General features: G+C 43.9%; 1 protein-coding gene across 1 annotated transcript in view; it reads left to right on the top strand.

The window, feature by feature from the left end:
- Positions 1–25,044, top strand: part of slit2 (slit homolog 2 (Drosophila)) — a 413,897-nt gene that overhangs the window by 352,719 nt on the left and 36,134 nt on the right. The window contains 2 exon segments of the mRNA XM_055638334.1: positions 710–807; positions 11,137–11,276. Coding sequence (XP_055494309.1) covers positions 710–807; positions 11,137–11,276 — 238 coding nt within the window.

Raw genomic sequence — 25,044 nt, 5'->3', positions numbered from 1 at the left:
TTCAGCCCTTCGAGCCTGCACCACCATTCAATATGATCATGGCTGACTCAGGCTGGAGACCGTGACTTGTGCCCAGTAACCTAGGCCACAGTCATAAAGTCAGTAAGAAGTCAAAAAGCTGCAGTTTGTTGGAAATGAAACCCCTTGCAATGACAACTGTGATGAAAATGGAGCTTGAGAGCTCTGTAATTGACTGCTGGGCATACTAACCAGCTGGACAGCTTCTGATAGATTCCATTTATGAATTATGCTAATGGTTTTTATTTATGCAGTTACACTAAATTATATCAGTAAAATGTTGCCTTCAACTGTCCAAACTATGCATCAAATATCCAGATTAAATGCTTTATAATCAACACATTACTGGACTATTTAAACATTAAACCATTTTTAATCTTGGTCACATAGGCACTCTGTTGACATTAATTAGTTTTAATTTTAATTTTAATAAAAACATTTTCAAAGTCATTACTACAGCAGATGTAACAGCTGGTCTGTGTGCACTCGGCAACATGAGAGTGCATCTGAAGTTAGACTTCATTCCCACTCATGTTATGCCTAGGTCTCTGCTTTACCATGCCCATTCTTGCAATGATATTCCAGTTAGAGCTTTATCCTGACACATATAACGAGTCAAATTGTTGTTACCAGTTTGTTATATCCTCCAGTGACTTTGTAATTAACTCCTCCATATTTTATTTATCTTCAGGGACAAGATTGCGATGTTCCCATTCACGCCTGTGTTAACAGTCCTTGCAAAAATGGTGGAACATGCCATCTTAAAGAGGGAGAGAAAGATGTCTTCTGGTTCGTATAATTTGTTTTATGGTTATTTCATTGTAAACGAAGAAAGCATGTTATAGGAGTAGCTCACTTACTTCAACTGAGGAATCGAGCGTAAGCTTTATGCATTAATAAATTATTTAAATAGACTAAAAATATGCTGTTTTTCCCCTCATTCTAGCTGTGCTGTGATCTAACAATGCAAAATGTGTGCACGTACATCTTAGTCTTGTAATTGTTGAAGCAAAAATACCTGCGAGAGTTCCTATGTCGGTGGAATTTAAATGCAGCCGAAATAGATGAGCAAAGAAATATTTTATCTCTTCATTAAAAAGCAACTCAAAACCATAAAAGTGATGATTTTATTAATCTGCAAGAGAGATGTGAAGGAGAACTGAAACTGATGAAAAATTAGTGCAGTGAGACAGAAAATTAAAGAGTCTTTTTCAGGCCATTGCTCTGGACTCAATAATCACCTAGTGAACATTACTGCCTCTCAATGTTCCTAAAGATTTGGTTTAATTTAAAAAAGAAAGTTTTCAACTTTCCGAAGAAAAAATAAATTGAATTGATGAGCAGCCGTTATCTGAATTGTACCAAGTTTGGAAAAGGGGAAGCACAACGAGATCTGGGTGTCCTTGTTCACCATTCACTGAAAGTAAGCATGCAGGTACAGCAGGCAGTGAAGAAAGCTAATGGCATGTTGGCCTTCATAACGAGAGGAATATAGGAGCAAAGAGGTCCTTCTCCACTTGTACAGGGCCCTAGTGAAACCACACCTGGAGTATTGAGGGAGTGCAGCGTGGGTTCACAAGGTGAATTCCCTGGATGGTGGACGGTTAAATGTTGAAAGAATGGAGTGACTGGGCTTGTATACACTGGAATTTAGAAGGATGAGAGGATATCTAGAGGCAAGAAACATGTTCCCGAGTTGGGGGAGTCCAGAACTAGGGGCCATAGTTTGAGAATAAGGGGTAAGCCATTTAGAACTGACATGAGGAAAAACATTTTCACCCAGAGAGTTGTGAATCGGTGGAATTCTCTGCCTCAGAAGGCAGTGGAGGCCAATTCTCTGGATGCTTTAAAGAGAGAGTTAGATGGAGCTGTTAAAGATAGCAGAGTCAAGGGATATGGGGTGAAGGCAGGAACAGGGTACTGATGATGGATGATCAGCCAAGACCACAGTGAATGATGGTGCTGGCTCAAAGGGCCGAATGTCCTACTCATGCACCTATTGTCTATTGTGAATTTGTGGAATTCTCTGCCACAGAATGCAGTAGAAGCCAATTCACTGGATGAATTAAAAGAAAGTCATATAGAGCTCCAGGGGCTAGCGTAATCATGGAGTAGGGGGAGAAGGCAGGAATGGGTAACTGATTGTGGATCATCAGCCATGATTGCAATAAATGGCGGTGCAGGCTCAAAGGGCCAAATGACTCCCTCCTGCACCTAGTTTCTATATTTCTAAGTTAAACAACTTCTAATTTTGAAATGTTTTTAGCAACTGTCATTAACAAACTGAATGTGTCCTTTATCAATTTATATTTAACTTGCTGCACTCATAAGAATATAAGAATTAGAATCGGGAGTCGGGCATTCAATTCCTCCTCCTTGGCAGTATTCAATAAGATCATGGCATTCCTACTCTTAGCTCCCTTAGTATCATGAAAGCTATTGATCTATATCTTGAATATACTCAATGACTGAACCTTCTGGGCAAAATAATTTCAAGGATCTACTACACTTCAGGTGAAGAAAATCCTTCTCGTCTTTGTCCAGTATGACTAAAGTTTTATTTGGGCATGTGACCCCTTGTTCGAGATGCTTCGGTCATAAGAAACATCAACCATGCATTTACCCTGTCATGCTTGTAAATAATGTTCTACCATTCAAGGCAGGCATGTGCCATGAGTAATTACTCAGGGTAGACAGTCAATCGGCTTTTTTAATTTTTTTAAAAAACCGCGCATGCACAGATTGTTCTCCTCTCCGTAAAACCAAAAAATCAAAATCAAAGAAAGTACCAATTCAATTTGCCCAGGGCTTCCAAATCTCAGAGCTGCCAACATTGGGTGAGAGTTGGGAGTGAGAAATTGCGAAAGACCAAGCCCGAGGGAGCATAGAAGGAGGGTGTCCCTCTCCCATTGGTACGGAACATTTGCATTTTTCAGCTTGAAATTGTGCAATATGGTGCATACTGTAGCGAGTCTTTTAACTTACACTTGAATGCAATATATATGCTTTAAATTGGATTGGAGCATTTTTGAAAGGGGGGAGGCTGTGCGATCACTGATCACTGGCCTTGGGGGTACCCGGTGAGGGAGTGGAGCAACCGAGTGGGGAGAGGGTGTGGAAGAAGGGTGTCCCCCCTCCCAGGGTAGGAACCTTTTGAAATTTGATGTATTAAAATCATGTTTTAGTGCACTGTAGAAGTATGATTTCAATGTTTTTTGTATGAAGTATTTTTAAGAGGTAACTTTTTAAGGGGTAAATTTATCCACACAAAAGGTGATGGGTGTATGGAACAAGCTGCCAGAGGAGGTAGTTGAGGCAGGGACCATCCCAACCTTACGGTCTGAATGAAATTTTGTGCCTGCAGTCATACATACAATCATACAATAATAAACAACACTAAACACAAATTAACATCCACCACAGTGTATCCTCCAAGCACCTCTCACTGTGGTGGAGGCAAAAATTTTAGGGCTGCAGCCTCTTCCCTCCTCTTCTTCCTCTGCGCTGAGGCGATACCACATCGGGCGATGGTCAATCACACAAACAGTCCCGCGGCTCACCGAACCCCGCAAACGGGCCGGCTCAATCACCGCGGCCCGGGGTGGTCGAAGCTGCTGCCCTCCAGTCCAATGGACGCAGCCGCTGGCCCACGGCTGAACCCCGGACTCAGGTCACCGCTGCCAGAACGCCGTCCCAGCCACCGGAGCACCGTTCCAGCCCCCAGCCGGATCGCCCTCACGTGAGTGCCGTTCCTCCCTCGAGCTGGGCCGCTCCGACGGGAGCGCGGTACCTCCCTCGAGTTGGGCCGCTCCGACCATTCCACCTCGAGCTGGGCCGCCCTCACGGGAGCGCCATTCCACCTCGAGCGGGAGCGCCATTCCACCTCGAGCTGGGCCGATCTGACGGGAGCGCCATTCCACCTCGAGCTGGGCCGCTCTCATGGGAGAGTCCCAGTCCCAGCCCCGAGCCAGACCGCCCTCACGGGAGCGAGCCCAGGGCAAGTCCTGACTGGCTCTGCCTCCGGAGTCTCGAGGTCGCCAGCTCCGCCATTAGGCCTCAGCGCAGATGGAGGCAGAGAAGGGGGGTACGACACAAAAGTTGTATTCCCCCGAAGGGAGAGACAGCAAGCCCCGTTTCAACCCCCCACCCACATAAACACAACCTAAAAACCAAAACTAACTAGATAAAACGAAAAAAAACAACATAAAAAAGTAAAAACAAACAGACTGCAGGCGAGCCGCAGCCAGTTTACCAGCGCCGCCACTTCCGGATGGAGAGATGGAGTGAAAAACGGGAGCACACCGGGACAAGTTGAATCAGTTGTGATCTTATTGAATGACAATACTAGTTCAAGGGACCAATTGGGGAGAGAGTTCCTTTCACTACGTGTGGGGAGTCTGGCCAGGGGTTAAGTTGCGGGGAGGGCAGGAGCGCTCTCCACTTTACAGCCACATCTCATCAGCTGCTAGCAATGAGGGATAGATTTGGCTATCCCTTAGTACAGCAACATCGTTCTTTATGTTGCTGTGCTGAGGTATAGCCAAGTCTATCTTTCTTGGCTAACAACCTAACCTTCGGCCTCCAAGATGCAGGTACATTTTTGTGCCTTATTTTTGGGTAAAAAATAGCGTCTTCATTGCCGGGAAACACGGTATTTAAAAACATAGCTCAAAGAAATCTACTTACCACATTATTTGTACACAAACTCCATTCTTCTCTCTTTGTTTCTTAAGATACTCTTGAGATAATAGAAACATAGTGCAGGAGGAGGCCATCCGGCCCTTCGAACCAGCACCGCCATTCATTGGGATCATGGCTGATCATCCCCTACCAATAACCTGTGCCTGCCTTCTCCCCATATCCCTTGACTCCACTAGCCCCTAGAGCTCTTTCTAACTCAATGACAATCCATGATAATGACAATCCATGTTTGAAAAACCCGGCAAGAAATTTGCGCTGTGCATGCGCTGTAGGCTGCAGTGCATGCGCAGTACACAGTCCACGCTGCAAAGGCAGAATTTCAGCTGCCTTCAGCTCCCCTTGAAATTGACGGCTTGAAACAGCGTCGACGGCACGTGAGCTGCACACACTTTCACGTATTACAGATTGATCTCTTAGATAGGCATAATTCTCCCGTGCCTTTACTATTCATATGTAATAATTATCATATTATAATTTTAGTCAGGGTAGGGAGTGCCTACCTTGCCAACCCTGACGGCACGTGCCTGATTCAAGGAGGCCACTCCTCTTTCTTCCAAACTCAACAGAGTGCAGATTTAATCTGCTTCATCTCTCATAGAAAAAAAACTGCAATACCAGGTTTTTTTAAGGTCATGGTGGCATAGCTAGGGAGGCACAGTGGCGTGGTGGTAAAGTTGTTGCCTTACAGCACCAGAGACCCGGGTTCAATCCTGACTACAAGTGTTGGCTGTACAGGTGTTGTTTGTATGTTCGCCTCGTGACTGCATGGGTTTTCCCCGGGTGCTTTGATTTACTCCAAAGATGTACAGGTTTGTAGGTTAATTTGGCTTTGGTAAAAATAGTAAATTGTCCTTATTGTGTAGGATAGAGCTAGTGTACGGGGATCACTAGTCGGCAGGGACTCAGTGGGTTGAAGTAAGAGATACTGTACTTATCTCTGCAGTAAAGTCTATTTCTAAAGTAAAAGAATGTTTTTAAGTATAATTATGGAATAAAATCAAATGCACTGTGGTAGATTATGATCAGGATTCTAATGGTAAATTGAGGTCTTGGACTGCAAAATGCTTTAAGGTTTGCTACCCAAGCCTCCTTATGCTTCTCTCACTTCCAATGTTCTTCCAGAGGTAACAGTGCTGCTTAATGTGTCTCTTTCAATATTTAGACCAGCATAGCATTAAGATATCAAAATATTAGAAAAAAGCACAGCCATGGGCACCTTCCTCAAACCAAATGTATACATTTTGGCAGCAAGTAATTAAAGCACAGAAATTGTAACTTGGCTCCTCGCCTTCCACCCTGGCCTTGCTTCAAGCAGATAGGAGTGATTTAACAATGAGGGCAAATAGCAGGGCAGATTTCTGAGTGGCATGGCAATAATGATGGGAGGTTTCAACTATCCTGATGTTAACTTTGATAGTAACAAGGTAAAGAGAACAGAAGATAAACAAAACTCTTGAAATGCAAGAAAATAACCTTTTAAATTCTGTGCACAACATATGGCTGCACACAAATATGGCCACAGTTTGCACACTAATGTGCAGTAGTCTTTGGGAAATGTTTTCTGACATGGTTGGATAGTGATTTAACAGAAAATAAAAAAGCAATTTCAAACTGCTGCACCAGAGCAGATAAACATCCTCTGAGCACAGATCTCAGAATGTTAAATAAGAGCTTAAAATGAGTGCAGCTACATGCTCATAAATTATGAAGCAGTGCTCTCTATTAGTGTAGTTTAATAATTCCACATGAGAATGACAATTAATTCATCAAGGTTGTTAAGTGTATGTGCAGTTTCATACTTGCATGCATCATTAAGTTAATAAAGTTCATTTTTTTCCTGTGAAAAGATTAACTGGCTACAGTCCTTGCGTCAGGATGTTTTTATATAGCCATTGATTTCTGTGCAGTTGTTCCATTACTGCTACAGGTGCACAACCTTTCATCCGAAAGCCTTGGGACCAGACACTTCTCGGATTTCGGAACTTTTCGTATTTCGGAATGGCAGATTTTTAGAGTAGCTTAGGTAGGTAGCGCGGGCGGCTTGAAAAGTCTGGAGCGGCTGCCTCTTCCCCGGAGACCGGGGAATCATTGTAAATCATTGCTTAAATGTTAGTCAGTTAGTTTGGAGGGATTTTATGTGGTGGGGGGGGGGTGAAGGGGGAAACTTTAATTCTTAGTCCCCTACCTGGTCGGAGAGGTGGGGAGCGGGCAATGCCTTACCGGGTCGCCGTGCAGTAAGCTCCGGAGCACTGTGGCCGCCAACTCCCGACATCGCGGAGCTTGGGCTGCGGGCGTCCGGCCACGGGCGGCGCCGGTTGGAGCACCGACCCCGGCAATTCTACCCCTGGCTGTGCGGCGCTCCAAATCCAGCGCCGCATGCGACCGGACGCCCGCAGCCCCAGCTCCGCGATGTTGGGAGTCGGCGGCCACAGCGCTGGGATACCAGCGGGGAGCGGGCAATGCCTTACCGGGTCGCCATGCGGTAAGCTCCGGAGCGCTGTGGCCGCCGACTCCCAACATTGCGGAGCTGGGGCTGCAGGCGTCCGGTCGCGGGCAGCGCTGGATTTGGAGCGCCGCGCAGCCAGGGGTAGACCAGGGGTAAACCTGAGCTTATTGCACGGCGACCCGGTAAGGCATTGCCCGCTCCCCACCTCTCCGACCGCTAAGAATTAAAGTTTCCCCCTTCACCCCCCCCCCCCCTTCACATAAAAGCCCTCCAAACTAACTGACTAACATTTAAGCAATGATTTACAGATGTTTAAGTGTCTCCCCGGTCTCTGGGGAGGAGGCAGCCGCTACAGTAGTACAGACCTGGGTTGACCGTGGGTCGTTTCGGGTCAAGTTTGGCGCCAAACGCGAGCTTTGGTGTGCAGACGACATCCTGGAAAAAATGTCCGGTTTTCGGAGTTTTTCGGTTTCCGGAACTCCGGATAAAAGGTTGTGCACCTGTACTAAACATGCTGAACTATTTAATGAGATGTTCTGCCAAAAGGAGTGAGAATTTACATCCTGATTTTCTTTTTACATTTAAGGACCTGTCTGACTGAGAAATGTCCGTGCCTTATTTTTCATGATTTTAAAGTAATGCTTATTTATAGAGATACACAATGATCCTATCTTTGATTCCACTAAAGTAATGGAATCAGCTCTTTGGCTGCTTACACTTGAACAATGTGCATCCACTGGGCATAACTGTTCAAGATGATAGTAATTTGTTCATGCCTAGATGATACAGACTACTTATCCGCATTGGTTCTTGCTCTCAAAAACTGGCTCTGCAGCTTGCAATTTTTGTGCCAAATTGGTACCAAAATGGTGTTCATTACAAAGATACTAATTTGTGCAGAGAATTAGAATGTTCAACTGCTCCCAATCTGGCCCAGCCTTGGTTTCCTGCCTGCAGGGTTATTTCTGTCAATCACTGATTTGGCAAGCACTCAGAAGGTCTTTGCAAAAGCTGAAATATCCATTACAAATAGTAGCAGACTTTGTAGCTGCCACTTCCCCATCCAGGCACCTGCAGACGGCTGGCAGCTATCGAGCGGCTGATTTACCAGTCTGCTGGTAACCAGGCGAGAAGGGAGGCAGGAATGCAATGTGTGTGTTTCCTAGCCCCAGTCCTGCTGATCTCAGCTGGCTGGCCTTAACTTGGTGATTCACACCTCTGGTTGTGTCACTTTAGGCATGGGTGACGTACGGGGGAGGAAGTTCTCAACTAGTCATTGACCATAGCTCTGAAGCCAAGGATAGGTCATAAGTGAGAGGAGTTGAATTTGTCCAATTCAGCCCATCAAGTTTACTCTGCCATTCAAACATGGCTGATATATCCCTCCTTCCTTACCCCATTCCCCATGACCCCTGACACCTATACTAATCAATAATCTATCTATCGCTGCCTTAAAAATATCCATTGACTTGGCCTCTACAGTCTTCTGTAGCAAATAATTCCAAATTCACCACCCTCCAACTAAAGAAATTCCTCCTCATCTCCTTTCTAGTCAAGTCTAGTCAAGTCAAGTCACATTTATTTATATAGCACATTTAAAAAACAACTCTCGTTGGCCAAAGTGCTTTACATTTGTTATAAGAATAGCACAACAAAACAAACTACATACATATATACATGTAGCCCTCACTCAGAGGACGTCAGGAAAGGCTTGGGAGTATAGATAAGTCTTTAGTCTTGACTTAAAGGAGTCGATGGAGGGGGAAATTCTGATGGGAAAGGGAATGCTGTTCCACAGTCTAGGAGCTGCAACCGCAAAGGCGTGGTCGCCCCTAAGCTTATGCCTAGACCGCGGGATATTCAGCAACCCCAAGTCGGCCGATCTGAGGGACCTGGAGGTGGCGTGGTGGGTGAGAAGACTTTTTATGTAGGTGGGGGCAAGCCCATTGAGGGCTTTGTAGACATAGAGGAGGGTCTTGAAGTTTATACAGAACCACACAGGGAGCCAGTGGAGAGAGGCCAGGATCGGGGTGATGTGGTCCCTTTTTCGGGTGCCCGTCAGGAGTCTCGCTGCGGCGTTTTGGACCAGTTGCAGGCGGGACAGGGAAGATTGGCTCATGCCAGTGTAAAGGGAGTTGCAGTAGTTGAGGCGGGAGGAGATAAATGTGTGGATGATCTTTTCCAGGTCATCAAACTGGAGGAATTTTTTTATTTTAGCTATCGTCCGAAGCTGAAAGAAGCTAACTTTTACCACGGCATTGACTTGTTTGTCAAATTTCAGTGCTGAGTCAAATATCACGCCGAGGTTTTTGACGTGAGGTTTGAGTAGTGGGGTAAGGCTTCTAAAGGTGCATCCTTTTATTCTGAGACCATGGCCTCTGGTCCTAGACTCTCCCACTAGTGGAAACATCCTCTCAATGTCCACCTGTGAGGTGCAGAGAGTGAGCGTGGAGGTGGTGCTGGGCACAGAAACGCAAACCATGGTTCGTCATGAACAGGCTGTTTCTGACGGCATTGGATTCATTGGCTTTACTGATTTTGCATTATCTGTGGAGACGGTGCCCTCCATTACACTGTATAATTACCCCTGTATAACCATGACTTTAAAATTCACCACTCTGGCTAAAGAAATTCTTCTTCATCTCCATTCTGAAGTTACGTCCTTTTATTCTGAGGCAGTGGTCTCTAGTTCTAAACTCTCCCATTACTGGAAGCATCTTTTCAACATCCAATCTATCTAGGGCTTTCAGTAGTTTAATTTCAGTTTAGACTTGAGCTTCGACATACAGCGTGGAGACAGGCGCTTCAGCCAACCGAGTCCGCACTGACCCACAATCACCCAATCACAGAGATAAGCCTCACCTAAGTAATCACATTGAACATAGATAATAAACAAATGAATCATAGGAGAGTTGGTAAAAATGTGAGAGATATCATTGCAGCATCAAGGGAAATAAGGAGAGGAAGGAATGGGAATGATGAGTGTTCTGGTGGGAGCTGGCATGTGTCATTATCTATATTGCAGTGAACGAGTTAATACTGTTTCAATCTTGCTGTCAAGTCATTTAACATTGGCGGGAAACTGCAACCATTTTTAATGAGTAGGTCACACAATAAAGGCAAATTTGTGAATGCGTTGAAGTGTTTGCCCTTATTTCCTGTTGTAGATCTACCTAATCACCTCCATGGGACAATTGAACCAGTGACAGTTCCTGCATCTCCCTTGGTGGGGATCACTCACTCACAATCTTGATCCATTTCCCATTGCACACACGTGTCCTTCCTAGCATTGCTTGAAAAGCACAGGTCAGGTGTTGGCTTGATAGTTTCTGCAGAAAGATACAGTGAAATGTTTATTCTGCTGCTATCCATCTAGTCATGCTATACATTAGTACAATAGATCCTTTTTTGGAATAATACATATAGAGTCACCAAGTTCTGGTGCCATCTTGCAACTTGCAAGCCTCTGAATTGCCTGATCTTAGCCAAGAGTGATATGCAATTCTTATATATCTAATTTTAAGACCCGGCGGAGTGGATCGATGAAGTAGGGGTCGGACTGATCCAACATGATGCCGTCAGCTCCTTCCACCGCCACTCCGTACAGCTGTCGCACGCTGCACACAAATCTGTTTACTCACCCAGCTGCTGGAGGGCCTCTTAAATCAATTGAACCATAGTAATCATTTCTTTAAGCAAGAACTTTCTGATTTAGTGATTTTCTTTCTTTGCTGTCTTCAGATTTGACCGTGCCACATATGGCACACATTTAGCTCAGGATATATGGTTGAAATCAGATTTCCAGACATTTGTGTTTACATTAACTAGATGTCCATTATTCTTGGTGGCTCTTGGTGTTTGGGCAGAAGGCTTTAATAAGAATCTCCCTTCCCATTCATTCAGACAATTGGAGAGTGTCTTGAGGTTACTTATTTTCTGGTGTTAAAATGGGGGGTTTCCTGCTTCCACAGGTGCTCATGTTCCGATGGATTTGAAGGTGAGAACTGTGCGGTGAACATTGATGACTGTGAGGACAATGACTGTGAGAACAATTCCACCTGCATTGATGGGATCAATAACTACACCTGCCTCTGTCCACCTGAATACACAGGTAAGGGGCTCGCAGCAATCTCATTATTAACAAACAATTGCATATTAGGCACAAGTGTGAGGTTATCTGTTTTTAGCATGTAAAGTACAACAGATGAACTGTTTCATTATTTATTTTTTTCATCGGCAATAAATAATAAAAACAAAACAGCATTTACTGCGTTTGAATGTGGACCACGTCCTCAAATAGGACTTCACTGAATAGCTGATATTAGCATTGTCTCCTCCATTTTTTCACATTGATTAATTCTCCTTATCTCTTCTTTCCTGAAGGCACTGACTCATGCTGGGATTATGGTTCCACAAGTAGTGGCAACCTTCCAGTAAATCAGCGCTGCCTGTGCTTCATGTGAAGCCAGATGTAGCGTCCATGTATATCGTCGCCCCAGCCAAGATCAGCTCATTTAGCAAAGACCAGAAATTGAACCTGGAAGTTTCTTAGACTGTGTCTGGTGTACACTAGTGTGTCCCACTGTGTCTAATATACACAGTGGGACACACATGTATGCCAGAAAATGATGTGCTAGTTTGCAAAATAATCTAAAATCTAGAATTATTATTTGTTGTTAATATTTGAATGCTTAAAAACCCTTTTAAGATAGGAGAAAAATGCATATTTTACACAAATGGATTAAGTGCTCAGCACTGATACTGCAAATTAAATCTCTAGGCGTTAAACTCCCAAGTGTTGAGATATTTGACAGGTGATTAAACCTGTAGGTGGCAATTTCGCATTATGCATAATTTTCTTATTATTATAATTTATGTAAAATATCTTCTAAGCTCGTTCCTAGTTTCTTTTTTCTACTTGTCTTTTTACTGATTTGTTGGTTGAATTGGGATTTGTAATCGCTGGCCTTAATCTTAAGACAAAGTACTTTTGCAAATAAATAGTACAGTTTAGTCTATTGAATTTTCTGCTGCATTTCCAACAATACATTATTGAATCAGAGCCTTCTGGAGAGGTGGAAGCCTGGATGCCTTTTACCATTGAAGATAAATGTGAAACTCGGGGATAGTGCTAAAAAACTAACAAGGTAGTTGCGTCGCATGCATAAACATAAAACAGCAGAAGTACAAGATATTAATATTGGGACTCCGTGTCATCTTCTCTCTGTGTGTATTTGTTTGGAATACCTTTCCAGTTTTCTGCAGGCAGTCGATACCCACCGCAAAGTTTGTTGTAGGTTGAGAAGGAACAGAGCTACAGGCTTGAATGATACAGATTACAGCCTGTTTTATTTCACAACATGACCTTTTCCAACTGTGATTATCTGTGCAAAGTTTCACGTTTCAGGTGTATTTAGTAAGGATTCTCTCAAATGGAATATTAAAAATGCTTTCTTATTTACAATTCACAAAATGAAATGGGAAACTTACAATTTTGTTTACACTATATTTAGATTACTCTTAAATATTCTCTCATGCAGATCTCGTGTAGTTGCCACAGCTACAGTGATCTCTGGGGGATATAAGCTCAATGATGATGGGACCACGTTTTATACTAACATGATATTTAAGCAAATCTCAGGAGTGGGTCCCCTGAGATTGCATCTGCAGATTTCTTGACAGCCTTCACCTAATTTGGATCATGCCTAATCCCCAAATACCAAGGAATATTTAGAATTATCAAACTCCTTACGAAAAGGATCACAACTAATTTTTTTTTTCTCTATGACAAACTTGAATTCTCCTCCTCTCCCAGTGGATTTTATCCATCGCTCTAAGAATCATCCAAAATACAAATAAACACCCTGCCCTGTTCACTCGCTCTGGTGGGAGGTTTAGTGCTGAGTGTGGGCATGTCCCAGTAATTATACCAGGATGAATAGCATAACTATTTTCACCATATAAATTAGTTCAACTTCCTAATAGTACAACTTGCGCTACAAAACTAAAAAGATCACTTCAAATGTACCAAGAACACACATGTATTTTGAGAATCTTGGATCCAACTTACATATTTTTCAAGATTTAAGATTCAAGATTCAAGATACATTTAATTGTCACATGTGCCAGATGGCACAGTGAAATGAAATTCCCATACAGCCATACAATAAAAAAAAATAAAGAACACACACTATAGAATTTGACATAAAACATCCCCACAAAGTAGAATCAATGTTTCCCATTGTGTGGGAAGGCACCAAAGTCAGTCTCTTCCTCCATTGTTCCCCGTGGTCAGGGCCTCCCCAAGCCCTCCGCAGTTGCCGCTACGGGCGGCCCGATGTCCAGGACCGCTCGCCGGGATGATACAAGTCCGACGTCGGGGCTGCGGGACGTCCTCAGCGGCGTGGACACAGAGTTGGCCCCCTCCTACCGGAGTCGGTGGCTCCCAAAGTCCGTAGGCCGCGCCGGGTGGAGACTGCTGCTGGCGGCCCTCTGCAAGGAGCCCCAGGACTCCACGATGATGGTCAGCGCCGCCCGCGTTGGAAGCTCTCTGCACCAGAGCTCCACGATGTTGGAGTAACGGCCCAACGCTCCGGAGCTCCAAACGGCGACCCAGGTAGGCATCGCCTGTTCCGCGGTGACTCCAGCGCTGCGCCGCTGCTGTAGCAGCCCTGGTCCGGTACTCGGTCCCCGGCAGGAAAGGCCGCTCCAATCCAGCTGGTAGGCCGCGAGGTGGGGGGCGAGGTCGCGACTCAGAGAAATAGTCGCGTCCCCGCCAGGAAGAGACTGGGAAACGGCTTCCCCCTTACCCTGCCCCCCTCCCCCACATAGAAAAGTTAAAGTTTCCCCCAACACAAAACTTTAGACTAACTAAAAATTTTAAAAAAGATTGAAATAACAGACAGGCTGTAGGTAGAGGCTGCTGCCAGTGCAGCGCCCCAACCCATCCATCATACAGTGTATCTTTCCCTGGCATGTATGATATTTTGTGCCTAGCACTCATTCCAAAGATGTACAGGTTGTAAGCTAATTGGCTTGGTACAATTGTAAATCGTCCGTAGTCTGTGTCTGATAGTGTTAGTGTGCAGGGATCGTTGGTCAACGTGGACTCGGTGAGCAGAAGGGCCTGTGTCCGCACTGTATCTCTAAACTAAACTAAATTACTTCCAGGCAAGGAGAACCAATGCAGCTCGAGCACCAGTACATTTTGCAACTGAGTTGAGCTCCAGTGAGCCAGTGAGGTCAGCCCAGTTTCGGTATCAGAGCACCACATTCCCTGTCCCGCCTGAAGGTAAATGAAGGTGACATTTTTCCAGAGATTTACTCTATTGAGAAGAAAGGCAGTTCAAAGTAACTAATGAAGCATATACAGTATTGGCATGTATCAATAGGCAACGTCATTTGGCGAACACCCTTTCATTAAGTGTAGGAAAGAGCAGATACTGGTTTACATCGAAGATAGACACAAAATGCTGGAGCAACTCAGCGGGAGAGGCAGCATCTCTGGAGAGAAGGAATGGGTGACGTATGATGGAATGGGTCACTGAAAAAGGGTCTCAACCAGAAACATCACCCATTCCTTCTCCCCAGAGATGCTGCCTGTCCTGCTGAGTTTCTCCAAAATTTTGTGTCGACCCTTTCATGTTCCTTTTAGAATGTCACATTTGAAACTCAATTGTTCCTCTACTGGAAAGGAGAAATTTTGACTTTGGATGTGAATTCAGCGATTTGAGACCATAAGACATATAACCGTATAACAATTACAGCATGGAAACAGGCCATCTCGACCCTTCTAGTCCATGCCGAACACGTATTCTCCCCTAGTCCCATATACCTGCGCTCAGACCATAACCCTCCATTCCTTTCCCGTCCATATAACTATCCAATTTATTTTTAAATGATAAAAACGAACCTGCCTCTACCACCTTCACTGGAAGCTCATTCCACACAGCCACCACTCTCTGAGTAAAGAAGTTCCCCCTCATGTTACCCCTAAACTTCTGTCCCTTAATTCTCAAGTCATGTCCCCTTGTTTGAATCTTCCCTACTCTCAGTGGGGAAAAGCTTATCCACATCAACTCTGTCTATCCCTCTCATCATTTTAAAGACCTCTATCAAGTCCCCCCTTAACCTTCTGCGCTCCAAAAAATAAAGCCCTAACTTGTTCAACCTTTCTCTGCAACTTAGTTGCTGAAACCCAGGCAACATTCTAGTAAATCTCCTCTGTACTCTCTCTATTTTGTTGACATCCTTCCTATAATTACGCAACCAAAATTGTACACCATACTCCAGAATTGGCCTCACCAATGCCTTGTACAATTTTAACATTACATCCCAACTTCTATACTCAATGCTCTGATTTATAAAGGAGACATAGGAGAAGAATTAAGCCATTTGGCCCATTGCATCTGCTCCGCCATTCGATCATGGCTGATCTATTTTATATTTTGGTTAACTTTCATTTAAAATTTCAATTACGCTATTGCCCAACATGATGACTCCTCCATAGTTTCTGTTGTTAGATGCCATTAACATAATTCCTGAAGGAAGCAAGTCCCTTGCCATTTTCTGATGGTGACCCAGACTATTTGTAACCTTAGCATCTTATCTGAGCCTGAGGTATGCTTTCAAACCCCTATTCCATCCCATTGTCAAAACCACTTTCTTCCAGATCTATAATATCACCAATCTCTATATCTACTTCAGTTCATATTAGTGACTTAGTGAAGTTAGTGTAGAAATAGCCGGGGCTATGACAGAAATATTTCAAATGTCATTAGAAACGGGAATAGTCCCCGAGGATTGGCGTACTGCGCATGTTGTTCCATTGTTTAAAAAGGGTTCCAAGAGTAAACCTAGCAATTATAGGCCTGTTAGTTTGACTTCAGTGGTAGGCAAATTAATGGAAAAGATACTTAGAGATAATATATATAAGCATCTGGATAAACAGGGTCTGATTTGGAACAGTCAACATGGATTTGTGCCTGGAAGGTCATGTTTGACTAATCTTCTTGAATTTTTTGAAGAGGTTACTAGGGAAATTGATGGGGGTAAAGCAGTGGATGTTGTCTATATGGACTTTAGTAAGGCCTTTGACAAGGTTCCTCATGGAAAGTTGGTTAAGATGGTTCAACTGTTGGGTATAAATGCAGGAGTAGCAAGATGGATTCAACAGTGGCTGAATGGGAGAAGCCAGAGGGTAATGGTGGATGGTTGTTTGTCGGGTTGGAGGCAGGTGACTAGTGGGGTGCCTCAGGGATCGGTGTTGGGTCCTTTGTTGTTTGTCATGTACATCAATGATCTGGATGAAGGTGTGGTAAATTGGATTAGTAAGTATGCAGATGATATCAAGATAGGGGGTGTTGTGGATAATGAAGAGGATTTCCAAAGTCTACAGAGTGATTTAGGCCATTTGGAAGAATGGGCTGAAAGATGGCAGATGGAGTTTAATGCTGATAAATGTGAGGTGCTACACCTTGGCAGGACAAATCAAAATAGGACATACATGGTAAATGGTAGGGAATTGAAGAATACAGTTGAACAGAGGGATCTGGGAATATCCGTGCATAGTTCCTTGAAGGTGGAATCTCATATAGATAGGGTGATAAAGAAAGCTTTTGGTATGCTAGCCTTTATAAATCAGAGCATTGAGTATAGAAGCTGGCATGTAATGTTAAAATTATACAAGGCATTGGTGAGACCAAATCTGGAGTATGGTGTACAATTTTGGTCGCCCAATTATAGGAAGGATGTCAACAAAATAGAGAGAGTACAGAGGAGATTTACTAGAATGTTGCCTGGGTTTCAACAACTAAGTTACAGAGAAAGGTTGAATAAGTTAGGTCTTTATTCTCTGGAGCGCAGAAGGTTAAGGGGGGACTTGATAGAGGTCTTTAAAATGATGAGAGGGATAGACAGAGTTGATGTGGATCAGCTTTTCCCTTTGAGAATAGGGAAGATTCAAACAAGAGGACATGACTTCAGAATTAAGGGACAGAAGTTTAGGGGTAACATGAGGGGGAACTTCTTTACTCAGAGAGTGGTAGCAGTGTGGAATGAGCTTACAGTGGAAGTGGTGGAGGCAGGTTCGTTGGTATCATTTAAAAATAAATTGGATAGGCATATGGATGAGAAGGGAATGGAGGGTTATGGTATGAGTGCAGGCAGGTGGGACAAAGGGAAAAAAGTTGTTCGGCACGGACTTGTAGGGCCGAGATGGCCTGTTTCCGTGCTGTAATTGTTATATGGTTATATGGTTTATGTCCTTACTCAGCTCATCTGCTGGCAGCATGCTCCTTGAATGCCTTTGTGACCTCTAACACTCACTACTGAAGTGCTGTTCTGGCTCCCCTCCCATCTTTCATTCCCATAAAACTTTAGCTCATCCAAAACTTGCAGCTCATATCATAATTCACACCATATGTTGTTTTCAGTCTGAGGAAGGGTCTTCACCCAGAACATCACCTATTCCTTCGCTCCATAGATGCTGCCTCACCTGTTGAGTTTCTCCAGCATTTTTGTCTACCTTCGTTTTTTCCAGCATCTGCAGTTCTTTCTTAAACATGTGTTGTTTTCATATCACCTCTGCGATCATTACCTAAAGGGCCTGTCCCACTTGGCCGTCATATACACGACAGGCCGGTAGTGACTGACGCGCGACGGTCCCGCACGTAATCATGTGTCCGCACAGCCGTCTGGAGCACGTGACGTCATTTGAAGATAGACACAAAATGCAGGAGTAACTCAGCAGGACCGGCAGCATCTCTGGAGAGAAGGAATGGATGATGTTTCGGGTCGAGACCTTTCTTCAGTCTGAAGAAGGGTCTCGACCCGAAACGTCACCCATTGTTTCTCTCCAGAGATGCTGCCGGTCCCGCTGAGTTACTCCAGCATTTTGTGTCTATCTCCAATCGTCTTGGCCCCGCTCTGGGAGTAGGAGTGAGTGCGGATCCGGATCCGCAACGGCCGTGAGCCCCAGGCCGAGCTCGGCGATCGTTTGCCTGTTTCTGCTGCTGTTGGAGGTGAGACGTTGCGCCTCGCCGCGCCAGGGTCTTGGGCCGGTCCCACTTTGGCCGTCACTTACACGACAGGCCGGTGGCGAGCGAAGATTCTGTACAGGACGAAGTCCACAATCCTCCACACCACTCCATACACCCGCCCCGCGCTACCCACGCTCTACCCACACGCTAGCAGGTCGCGTAAATGGCGTGTGAATGACGGCCAAGTGGGACAGGCCCTTAACATTGCCTCCTAATACAGCGGCAACATGAGTTAAACATTCTCATCCTACCATTCAAATTCCTCATTGCTCCAGCCGTCCCTACCTCTGCATCCTTCTCCCACTATACAACCCACAAAGGCATCTACACCATTTCCAATTCTGCCCTCCTTTCCTCCCATCTAGACACTTTCCTTGGTATGCCTCCTCATACATTTCTGCATGTCTACCACATTTTCCTCATATTTTTAAAAGCTTCCACCAAGATTTTGGTCAACTCGTGGCAAATTGTGTCCAATCCTACAAAGTACTACTAAAGACAAGCAATTGTTGTTAAACCCATTTCAGTTTCAGTTCCATTAACTGTCTGCTACTCAGTACAATGCAGCTGTGTAATGTAATGCAATGCAGATGTTATTGCGAAGGGAACATCAGCTGTTTACGCCAGATCTAAGGGGGTACTGAATGGTGTTGCTACCTTGGTGACAAGCTAGAGCCTGGTGTATGTGTGTTGCCAAATCATTTTGAAGCATTAGGTGTCTTGTCAACAAGTCAAGAAATAATAACTAGTTGTGGAAAGTCCTGACATCTGGTGAGCATTGAAGCCAGGAAATATAATGACCCATGTCTGCCAATAAACTAAATCAACTAATTGTGTTTACTGAGCTATTACTGTAATTTGTCAACACCATTTAAATACACTTATCATTACAAACTACAAGAATATGTTTATGGTATTATGTCACAATTTTAAACATGGCCTCTTGTCAAATGATGAATGCTTAGGGAGCTGGATATTAGTCATTAGAATAAGCAGAAATCAGCTCATCCAATAGATTGGTGGGCAAGTTCTGCATAGAAAAGTCTTTGAAGATAGACACAAAAAAACTGGAGTACCTCAGCGGGACAGGCAGCATCTCTGAAGAGAAGGAATGGGTGATGTTTTGGGTCGAGACCCTTCTTCAGACTTTGGTTGGGTATCTGGTTGATTCTGCGTTACAAATCTAAACCAATTTGTCATTGATCGGCTGCAATTTAATTTGTGTTGGAAAGAACTGCAGATGCTGGTTTAAACCGGGTGGACACAAAATGCTGAAGTAACTAAACGGGACAGGCAGCGTCTCGGGAGAAAAGGAATAGCAGACGTTTTGAGTCGACACCAGTCTGAAGAAGGGACTAACCCATTCCTTCTCTCCTGAGATGTTTCCTGTCACACTGAGCTACTCCAGCTTTTTGTGTGTATCTGCAGTTTAACTTTATTCCCTGCAAGAGGGTGAAGGGAAATCAATTAGAATGCTCCTCAAATCACTGTCTCGGGAAACCATTCTGGGAAATGCAGCAGTGTGGACATCAGTGGATAACAACATTCAGCTAAAATGTGATGACCCCTGCCACCTTAGCAATGCTGCCAGTACTCCAAGGTCAGATACACCCTCAAAGAACGATGAATTGGATACTATAATAGTGAGCTACCCGTGCCCATAAAGCCATACCCAAGTGCCATTCAGTGCTATCAGGAAAAGAATGGATAATGGGGATTGGTTGGAAAACTTTTTTTTAAAGGATATTACAAACTAATTGATAAATTACACCAAGCAATTACAGCGAGAGGATCAGGTTCCTGTGATCAACATGGGGATCTGTGCCCCTGTCAGAGGGAACTTTGTTCAAAATAGCATAAGCATTTTAGATAAAGAATGACAAAGAATTCAATGAGGAAACTAGAAAGAGATAGGGGTGAATGAAAACTTTAAATAGTTACTAAGCTGATAATTTCTGCTGCATTATATTGTTCTCGTGTATTGCAAAAGAATAAACTCAGAAAATCTCATGTTTCTCTGTCTCTTGTCACTGCAAGCTGCTAATCTGAATGAGGTGGAAAAAGGTCAGTCGCAGTCTGTTTCTCACATTTTCTCTTTTCCACGAGCCGTTAAGAGTTGGATTTTTTTTTCTTCCCATCGCCCGCTTGTTCCTTGCAAACGAGGTGCATGATTTCGACCCCATGTCCTCGACCCACTGCGCTATTGCCATTTCCCCTCCCTTGAGGTAGCTGAGGATGTCAAGTCCAGCAATACTCTCCTCGTAAAACTCAGCTCATTACCCTTGAGAGGTGACTGGAGCTCATCCTCATCATGCACCGCCAAACTCTTTAAATTAAAACTCTTTAAATTAAAAGCTTCCTTCCCAAAACTATCTTATGCAGAAACATAGTTATCCGTTATTATGGCAGCATCAATTCCTTATTAATTAGCTCTTTCCAACTTCTTGTGCATTACATTGGTTGAATAAATGAATATGATGCAGTTGTGATATGTCTGCTTTAGTGATCTGTGGCCCTCATTAACGAGATAGCAACTATCATTGCTTGTGCCATAATACAAAGGAGTGATGCAGCTTAATGTGTGGCATGGCCTGTGTCACCTGCTGGCCATTTAATATAGATTATAATACTTCATTTCTAGCAACACATCTAAAGTAAATAATCCAGTTATCTGCTGGAATGTGCAATAAAGTAATTATCAAGGTTTCAAGGTCAGTTTATTGTCACATATACCAATTAAGGTACAGTGAAATTCAAATTACCGTACAGCCATACTAAAAAAAGCAACAAGGCTCACAACTACATAAAAGTTAACATAACATGCACCACAGGGGCTCCCCCATGTTCCTCACTGTAATGGAAGGCAATAAAGTTCAACCTCCTACCTCTTTATTCTCCTGCAGTCAACAGACAATAGGTGCAGGAGTAGGCCATTTGGCCCATTGAGCCAGCATCACCATTTAATGTGATCATGGCTGATCATCCACAATCAGTTCGTATGGGGCGGTTGAACCATCTGCAGCCCGCGGTCGAAGCCCTCGTCGGGGCGATCGAAACTCCCGTGTCGGGACGATCGAAACTCCCGCATCGAGTCGGTCTAAACAATGGAAACAATAAAAAACAATCAAGGCACATGACGAATCAAGAGTCAAGAGACAATAGCTGCTGGAGTAGGCCATTCGGCCCTTCGAGCCAGCACCGCCATTCAATGTGATCATGGCTGATCATCCCCAATCAGTACCCCGTTCCTGCCTTCTCCCCATATCCTTTGACTCCACTATCTTTAAGAGCCATATCTAGCTCTTCAAAGTATCCAGAGATCCGGCCTCCACCGCCCTCTGAAGCAGAGAATTCCACAGACATTCCCAAGATGCATGTTAGAAAATTAGATGCCAATAGAAAACACAGGACTCAAGAAATATTACTGACATCCTCAATGTTTCCTTTAATGGAACCAAATCCAAAACAGCCAATAAATATTTTGCATTGTATGTGTCATGAAATTTGTGCCAAGATAACAATCTATGCAGACACAAAATGCTGGAGTAACTCAGCGGGACAGGCAGCATCTCTGGAGAAAAGGAATGGGTGACGTTTCGGGTCGAGCCTCTTCATCAGACTATGCATATATCTAACCAAGGACAGACAGAGTTGGGTTTAATCTCTTCTACTTACTTCTAAAAATAATGGTCTGAACAATACAATGTCATTAAACAAACAAACTATCGTCCCATGTGGGTGAATGGAATCACAGACTTCATTCCACACCTGCCAATGCTTCATATATGGCTTTTCTTATTTTAAATAGTCCAGTTGTTCTGTCTTCAAGGTCAGCTGGTGTCGCTAGAAAGAGCTGTGCTTCCTGTGGCACATATCATGTTAGGTTCTGTTTCTCAGGAGATTTTCACGAACTGTATACAATTAGTTTGTTGTGCGAAAGACCCTAAATCACAAGCCTAGGAACTATTTAAATAAATCAGCTCTTATGTTTTGTTTATTTAATAATAGTAGAAGTTACTTGATGATGATGATGATGATATTTTATTGTAACTTGTACTTAGCTAGGTGCAGTGAAATTCTTTGTTTTGGCATATAAAGTACACAAAAAGTTGCCCCAAAGCCGCCGACAAAATTACATAACACAGTCATCCCTTCATCATAGACCCCACCCCACGGGTCTCCCTTAGTTCTCACCGTCCTTGCTATTACTTGCTATTTGATGCCTGCAGAGTACCTTTTATAATAATTTTATATTACACAATCCAGAATGAACAGAATCATCATTAGCTTCGGGTCAATAGTCATCTTCATCATTATTACTCTCGCTAGTATATATTTTGATAGTTACGTGCAGTGATATGCTTGAGATGGCCATTCTAATATTCTTCTTTCTAATATTCAAATACTTTCCTCCCATTCCTTCCCCTTGGTCATTTTGTACTTTTTGAGAAATGTTGTCAATCTGGTGCATAACAGCTGTTAATATATTTGGGAATTAGCAGTCAGCAAGCCTCATTATTCCCCAGCACTCATGTGAAAGGCCAGAAGGACATTCTGTGCTTTATAAGTAGTTGTCTCTGTTTTAATCAGGGTATAACATCTGTGAAGTAGAAACACTGAACTTGGATATTGGGGGATTTCAAATAAATGCTTTACCTCGCCTTGCTACGTCTTAGTCAGAGTATAACATCTGTGAAGTGGGAATATTATACGCTGGATATTGGGGGAGATGAAAAAATACTTTAACTCGCTTGACTTAAGATTCTTGTTGTCACTGGAGAGGGAGAAGTGCCAAAATATAATTGTCAGCAGGATGTTGGTGGTCTTAAAGCAATTATTAGTAATAACATTTCATTGGGGATTATAGGTGAGGAATGCACGTGTGAGATTTCACATCAACACCTTTCAACATGGAATTTGTTTCGAGTGTTGCCACCAGCATAAAAAACTTTAATTTACATCAGCACTGGCTTGTTAAATGGTCATTGTGGATTCAGCATTAGCAGGTGGCAGTGCTGATGATATCAGGTAGAGCTTTTTCACATAGTGTTGAGCTACTGAGCTGCTTTTGTGATCGTGAAGCTGCTCCTTCATGATGATTTTACCTCAAACTGAGTACAAAGTGTGATTTTTCTTTTGATGCACATACTTTCTCATTGGAATCATAAATTATGAATATTGCCTCTATGCCATCCCACTTTAGAAATGCTTAGTTTATTATTGTACAGTGTACTGAGATACAGTGCAAACTTTTGTTCTGCCTACTATCCAGTCAAATCATACCAAGTGTGCAATCATGCACACGTACAAGAGTGGAATGATTGTAGCGGATAATAGTAGATCCTGTTCTAGGACAACATGCATAGAGTTGCCATGCTCTGGTGTCATCTTAGAAACATAGGTGCAGGAGTAGGCCATTCAGCCTTTCGAGCCAGCACTGCCATTCAATATGATCATGGCTGATCATCTAAAATCAGTACCCCATTCTGGCTTTTCCTCATATCCCTTGATTCCTTTAGCCCTAAGAGCTAAATCTTGTAATTTGCAAGCCCTAGTCTGTAAAATCAAGCCTGATTTTGGCCAGAGATAGGCATTTCTTATTTTCCCACTTTAAGACCTGGTGACCTGGCAGCACTGGATCGAACATTGTAGGGGTCGTCCTGGCCTGGCATGATGTCGATCTGTGCTGCTGTTGCAGGTGGCGCTCCATTTGCTTGCTCACCCGGCTGCTGTACAGCCTCCACCGGTCACCGCGACTTCCCTCTCCAACACCACCAAGACCTGCAGCCACTGCACCCCTGCCAGCTGTTGCCTCCCACAGCTTCCCATCCCCTTCCAAGAACCAAGGGCACCATGTACCACTTCCCCAAACAGACCACAGAACATTAGGATGCTTTCTAAGGAGCATGCCAAATTTGCCAAGATAACATTTTAGTGTGGCACAGCGGTAGAGTTGCTGCCTTACAGCACCAGAGACCCAGGTTTGATCCCGACTACAGGTGCTGTCTGTACGGAGTTTGTATGTTCTGCCCGTGGCCTGCGTGGGTTTTCTCTGAGGTCTTCGGTTTCCTCCCACACTCCAAAGATAACCATATAACCATATAACAATTACAGCACGGAAACAGGCCATCTCGGCCCTACAAGTCCATGCCGAACAATTTGTTTTCCCCTTAGTCCCACCTGCCTGCACTCGTACCATAACCCTCCATTCCCTTCTCATACATATGCCTATCCAATTTATTTTTAAATGATACCAATGAACCTGCCTCCACCACTTCCACTGGGAGCTCATTCCACACCGCCACCACTCTCTGCGTAAAGATGTACAGGTTTGCAGGTTAATTGGCTTGGTATGAATGTAAATTGTCCCTAGTGTGTGTAGGGTAGAGGGTAGAGTTAATATGCGGGGATTGCTGGTCGGTGCGGACTCGGTGGGCCGAGGGCCTGTTTCCTCACTGTATCTCTAAACCGGTGGCGGCCCATAACCCAAAATCATCCGGCCCGCAAGCTGTTTTTTTTCCCCGTAATTATACGGCCCGCAGACTTCCAACATTACCGGTACCTCCCAGGTCCTGATTTGATGCCTGTCATCCAGGGCAGGATGGGGGCGGGATTCATGTGTACACATGATAGATGTGGCCCGCCATCCACTCATAGAGGCCAAGACACAGACATGTGTCCTGGCCCCTATGCAGAACAAGCTTGCCGACCCCTGCTCTAAACTAAACTAAACAATTACTTTAAAAAGAAACAATTGGAGAGGAAAAAGGGAAATAAAGGAAACAAATTGAATCAGAAAGGTACAGCCACATCCAGGAGAGAATAATTTTTCAATGAACT

Source organism: Leucoraja erinacea, chromosome 1, assembly GCF_028641065.1.
Source record: "Leucoraja erinacea ecotype New England chromosome 1, Leri_hhj_1, whole genome shotgun sequence".
NCBI classification, from domain to species: domain Eukaryota; kingdom Metazoa; phylum Chordata; class Chondrichthyes; order Rajiformes; family Rajidae; genus Leucoraja; species Leucoraja erinaceus.
This window is presented reverse-complemented; position numbering and strand designations above follow the sequence as displayed.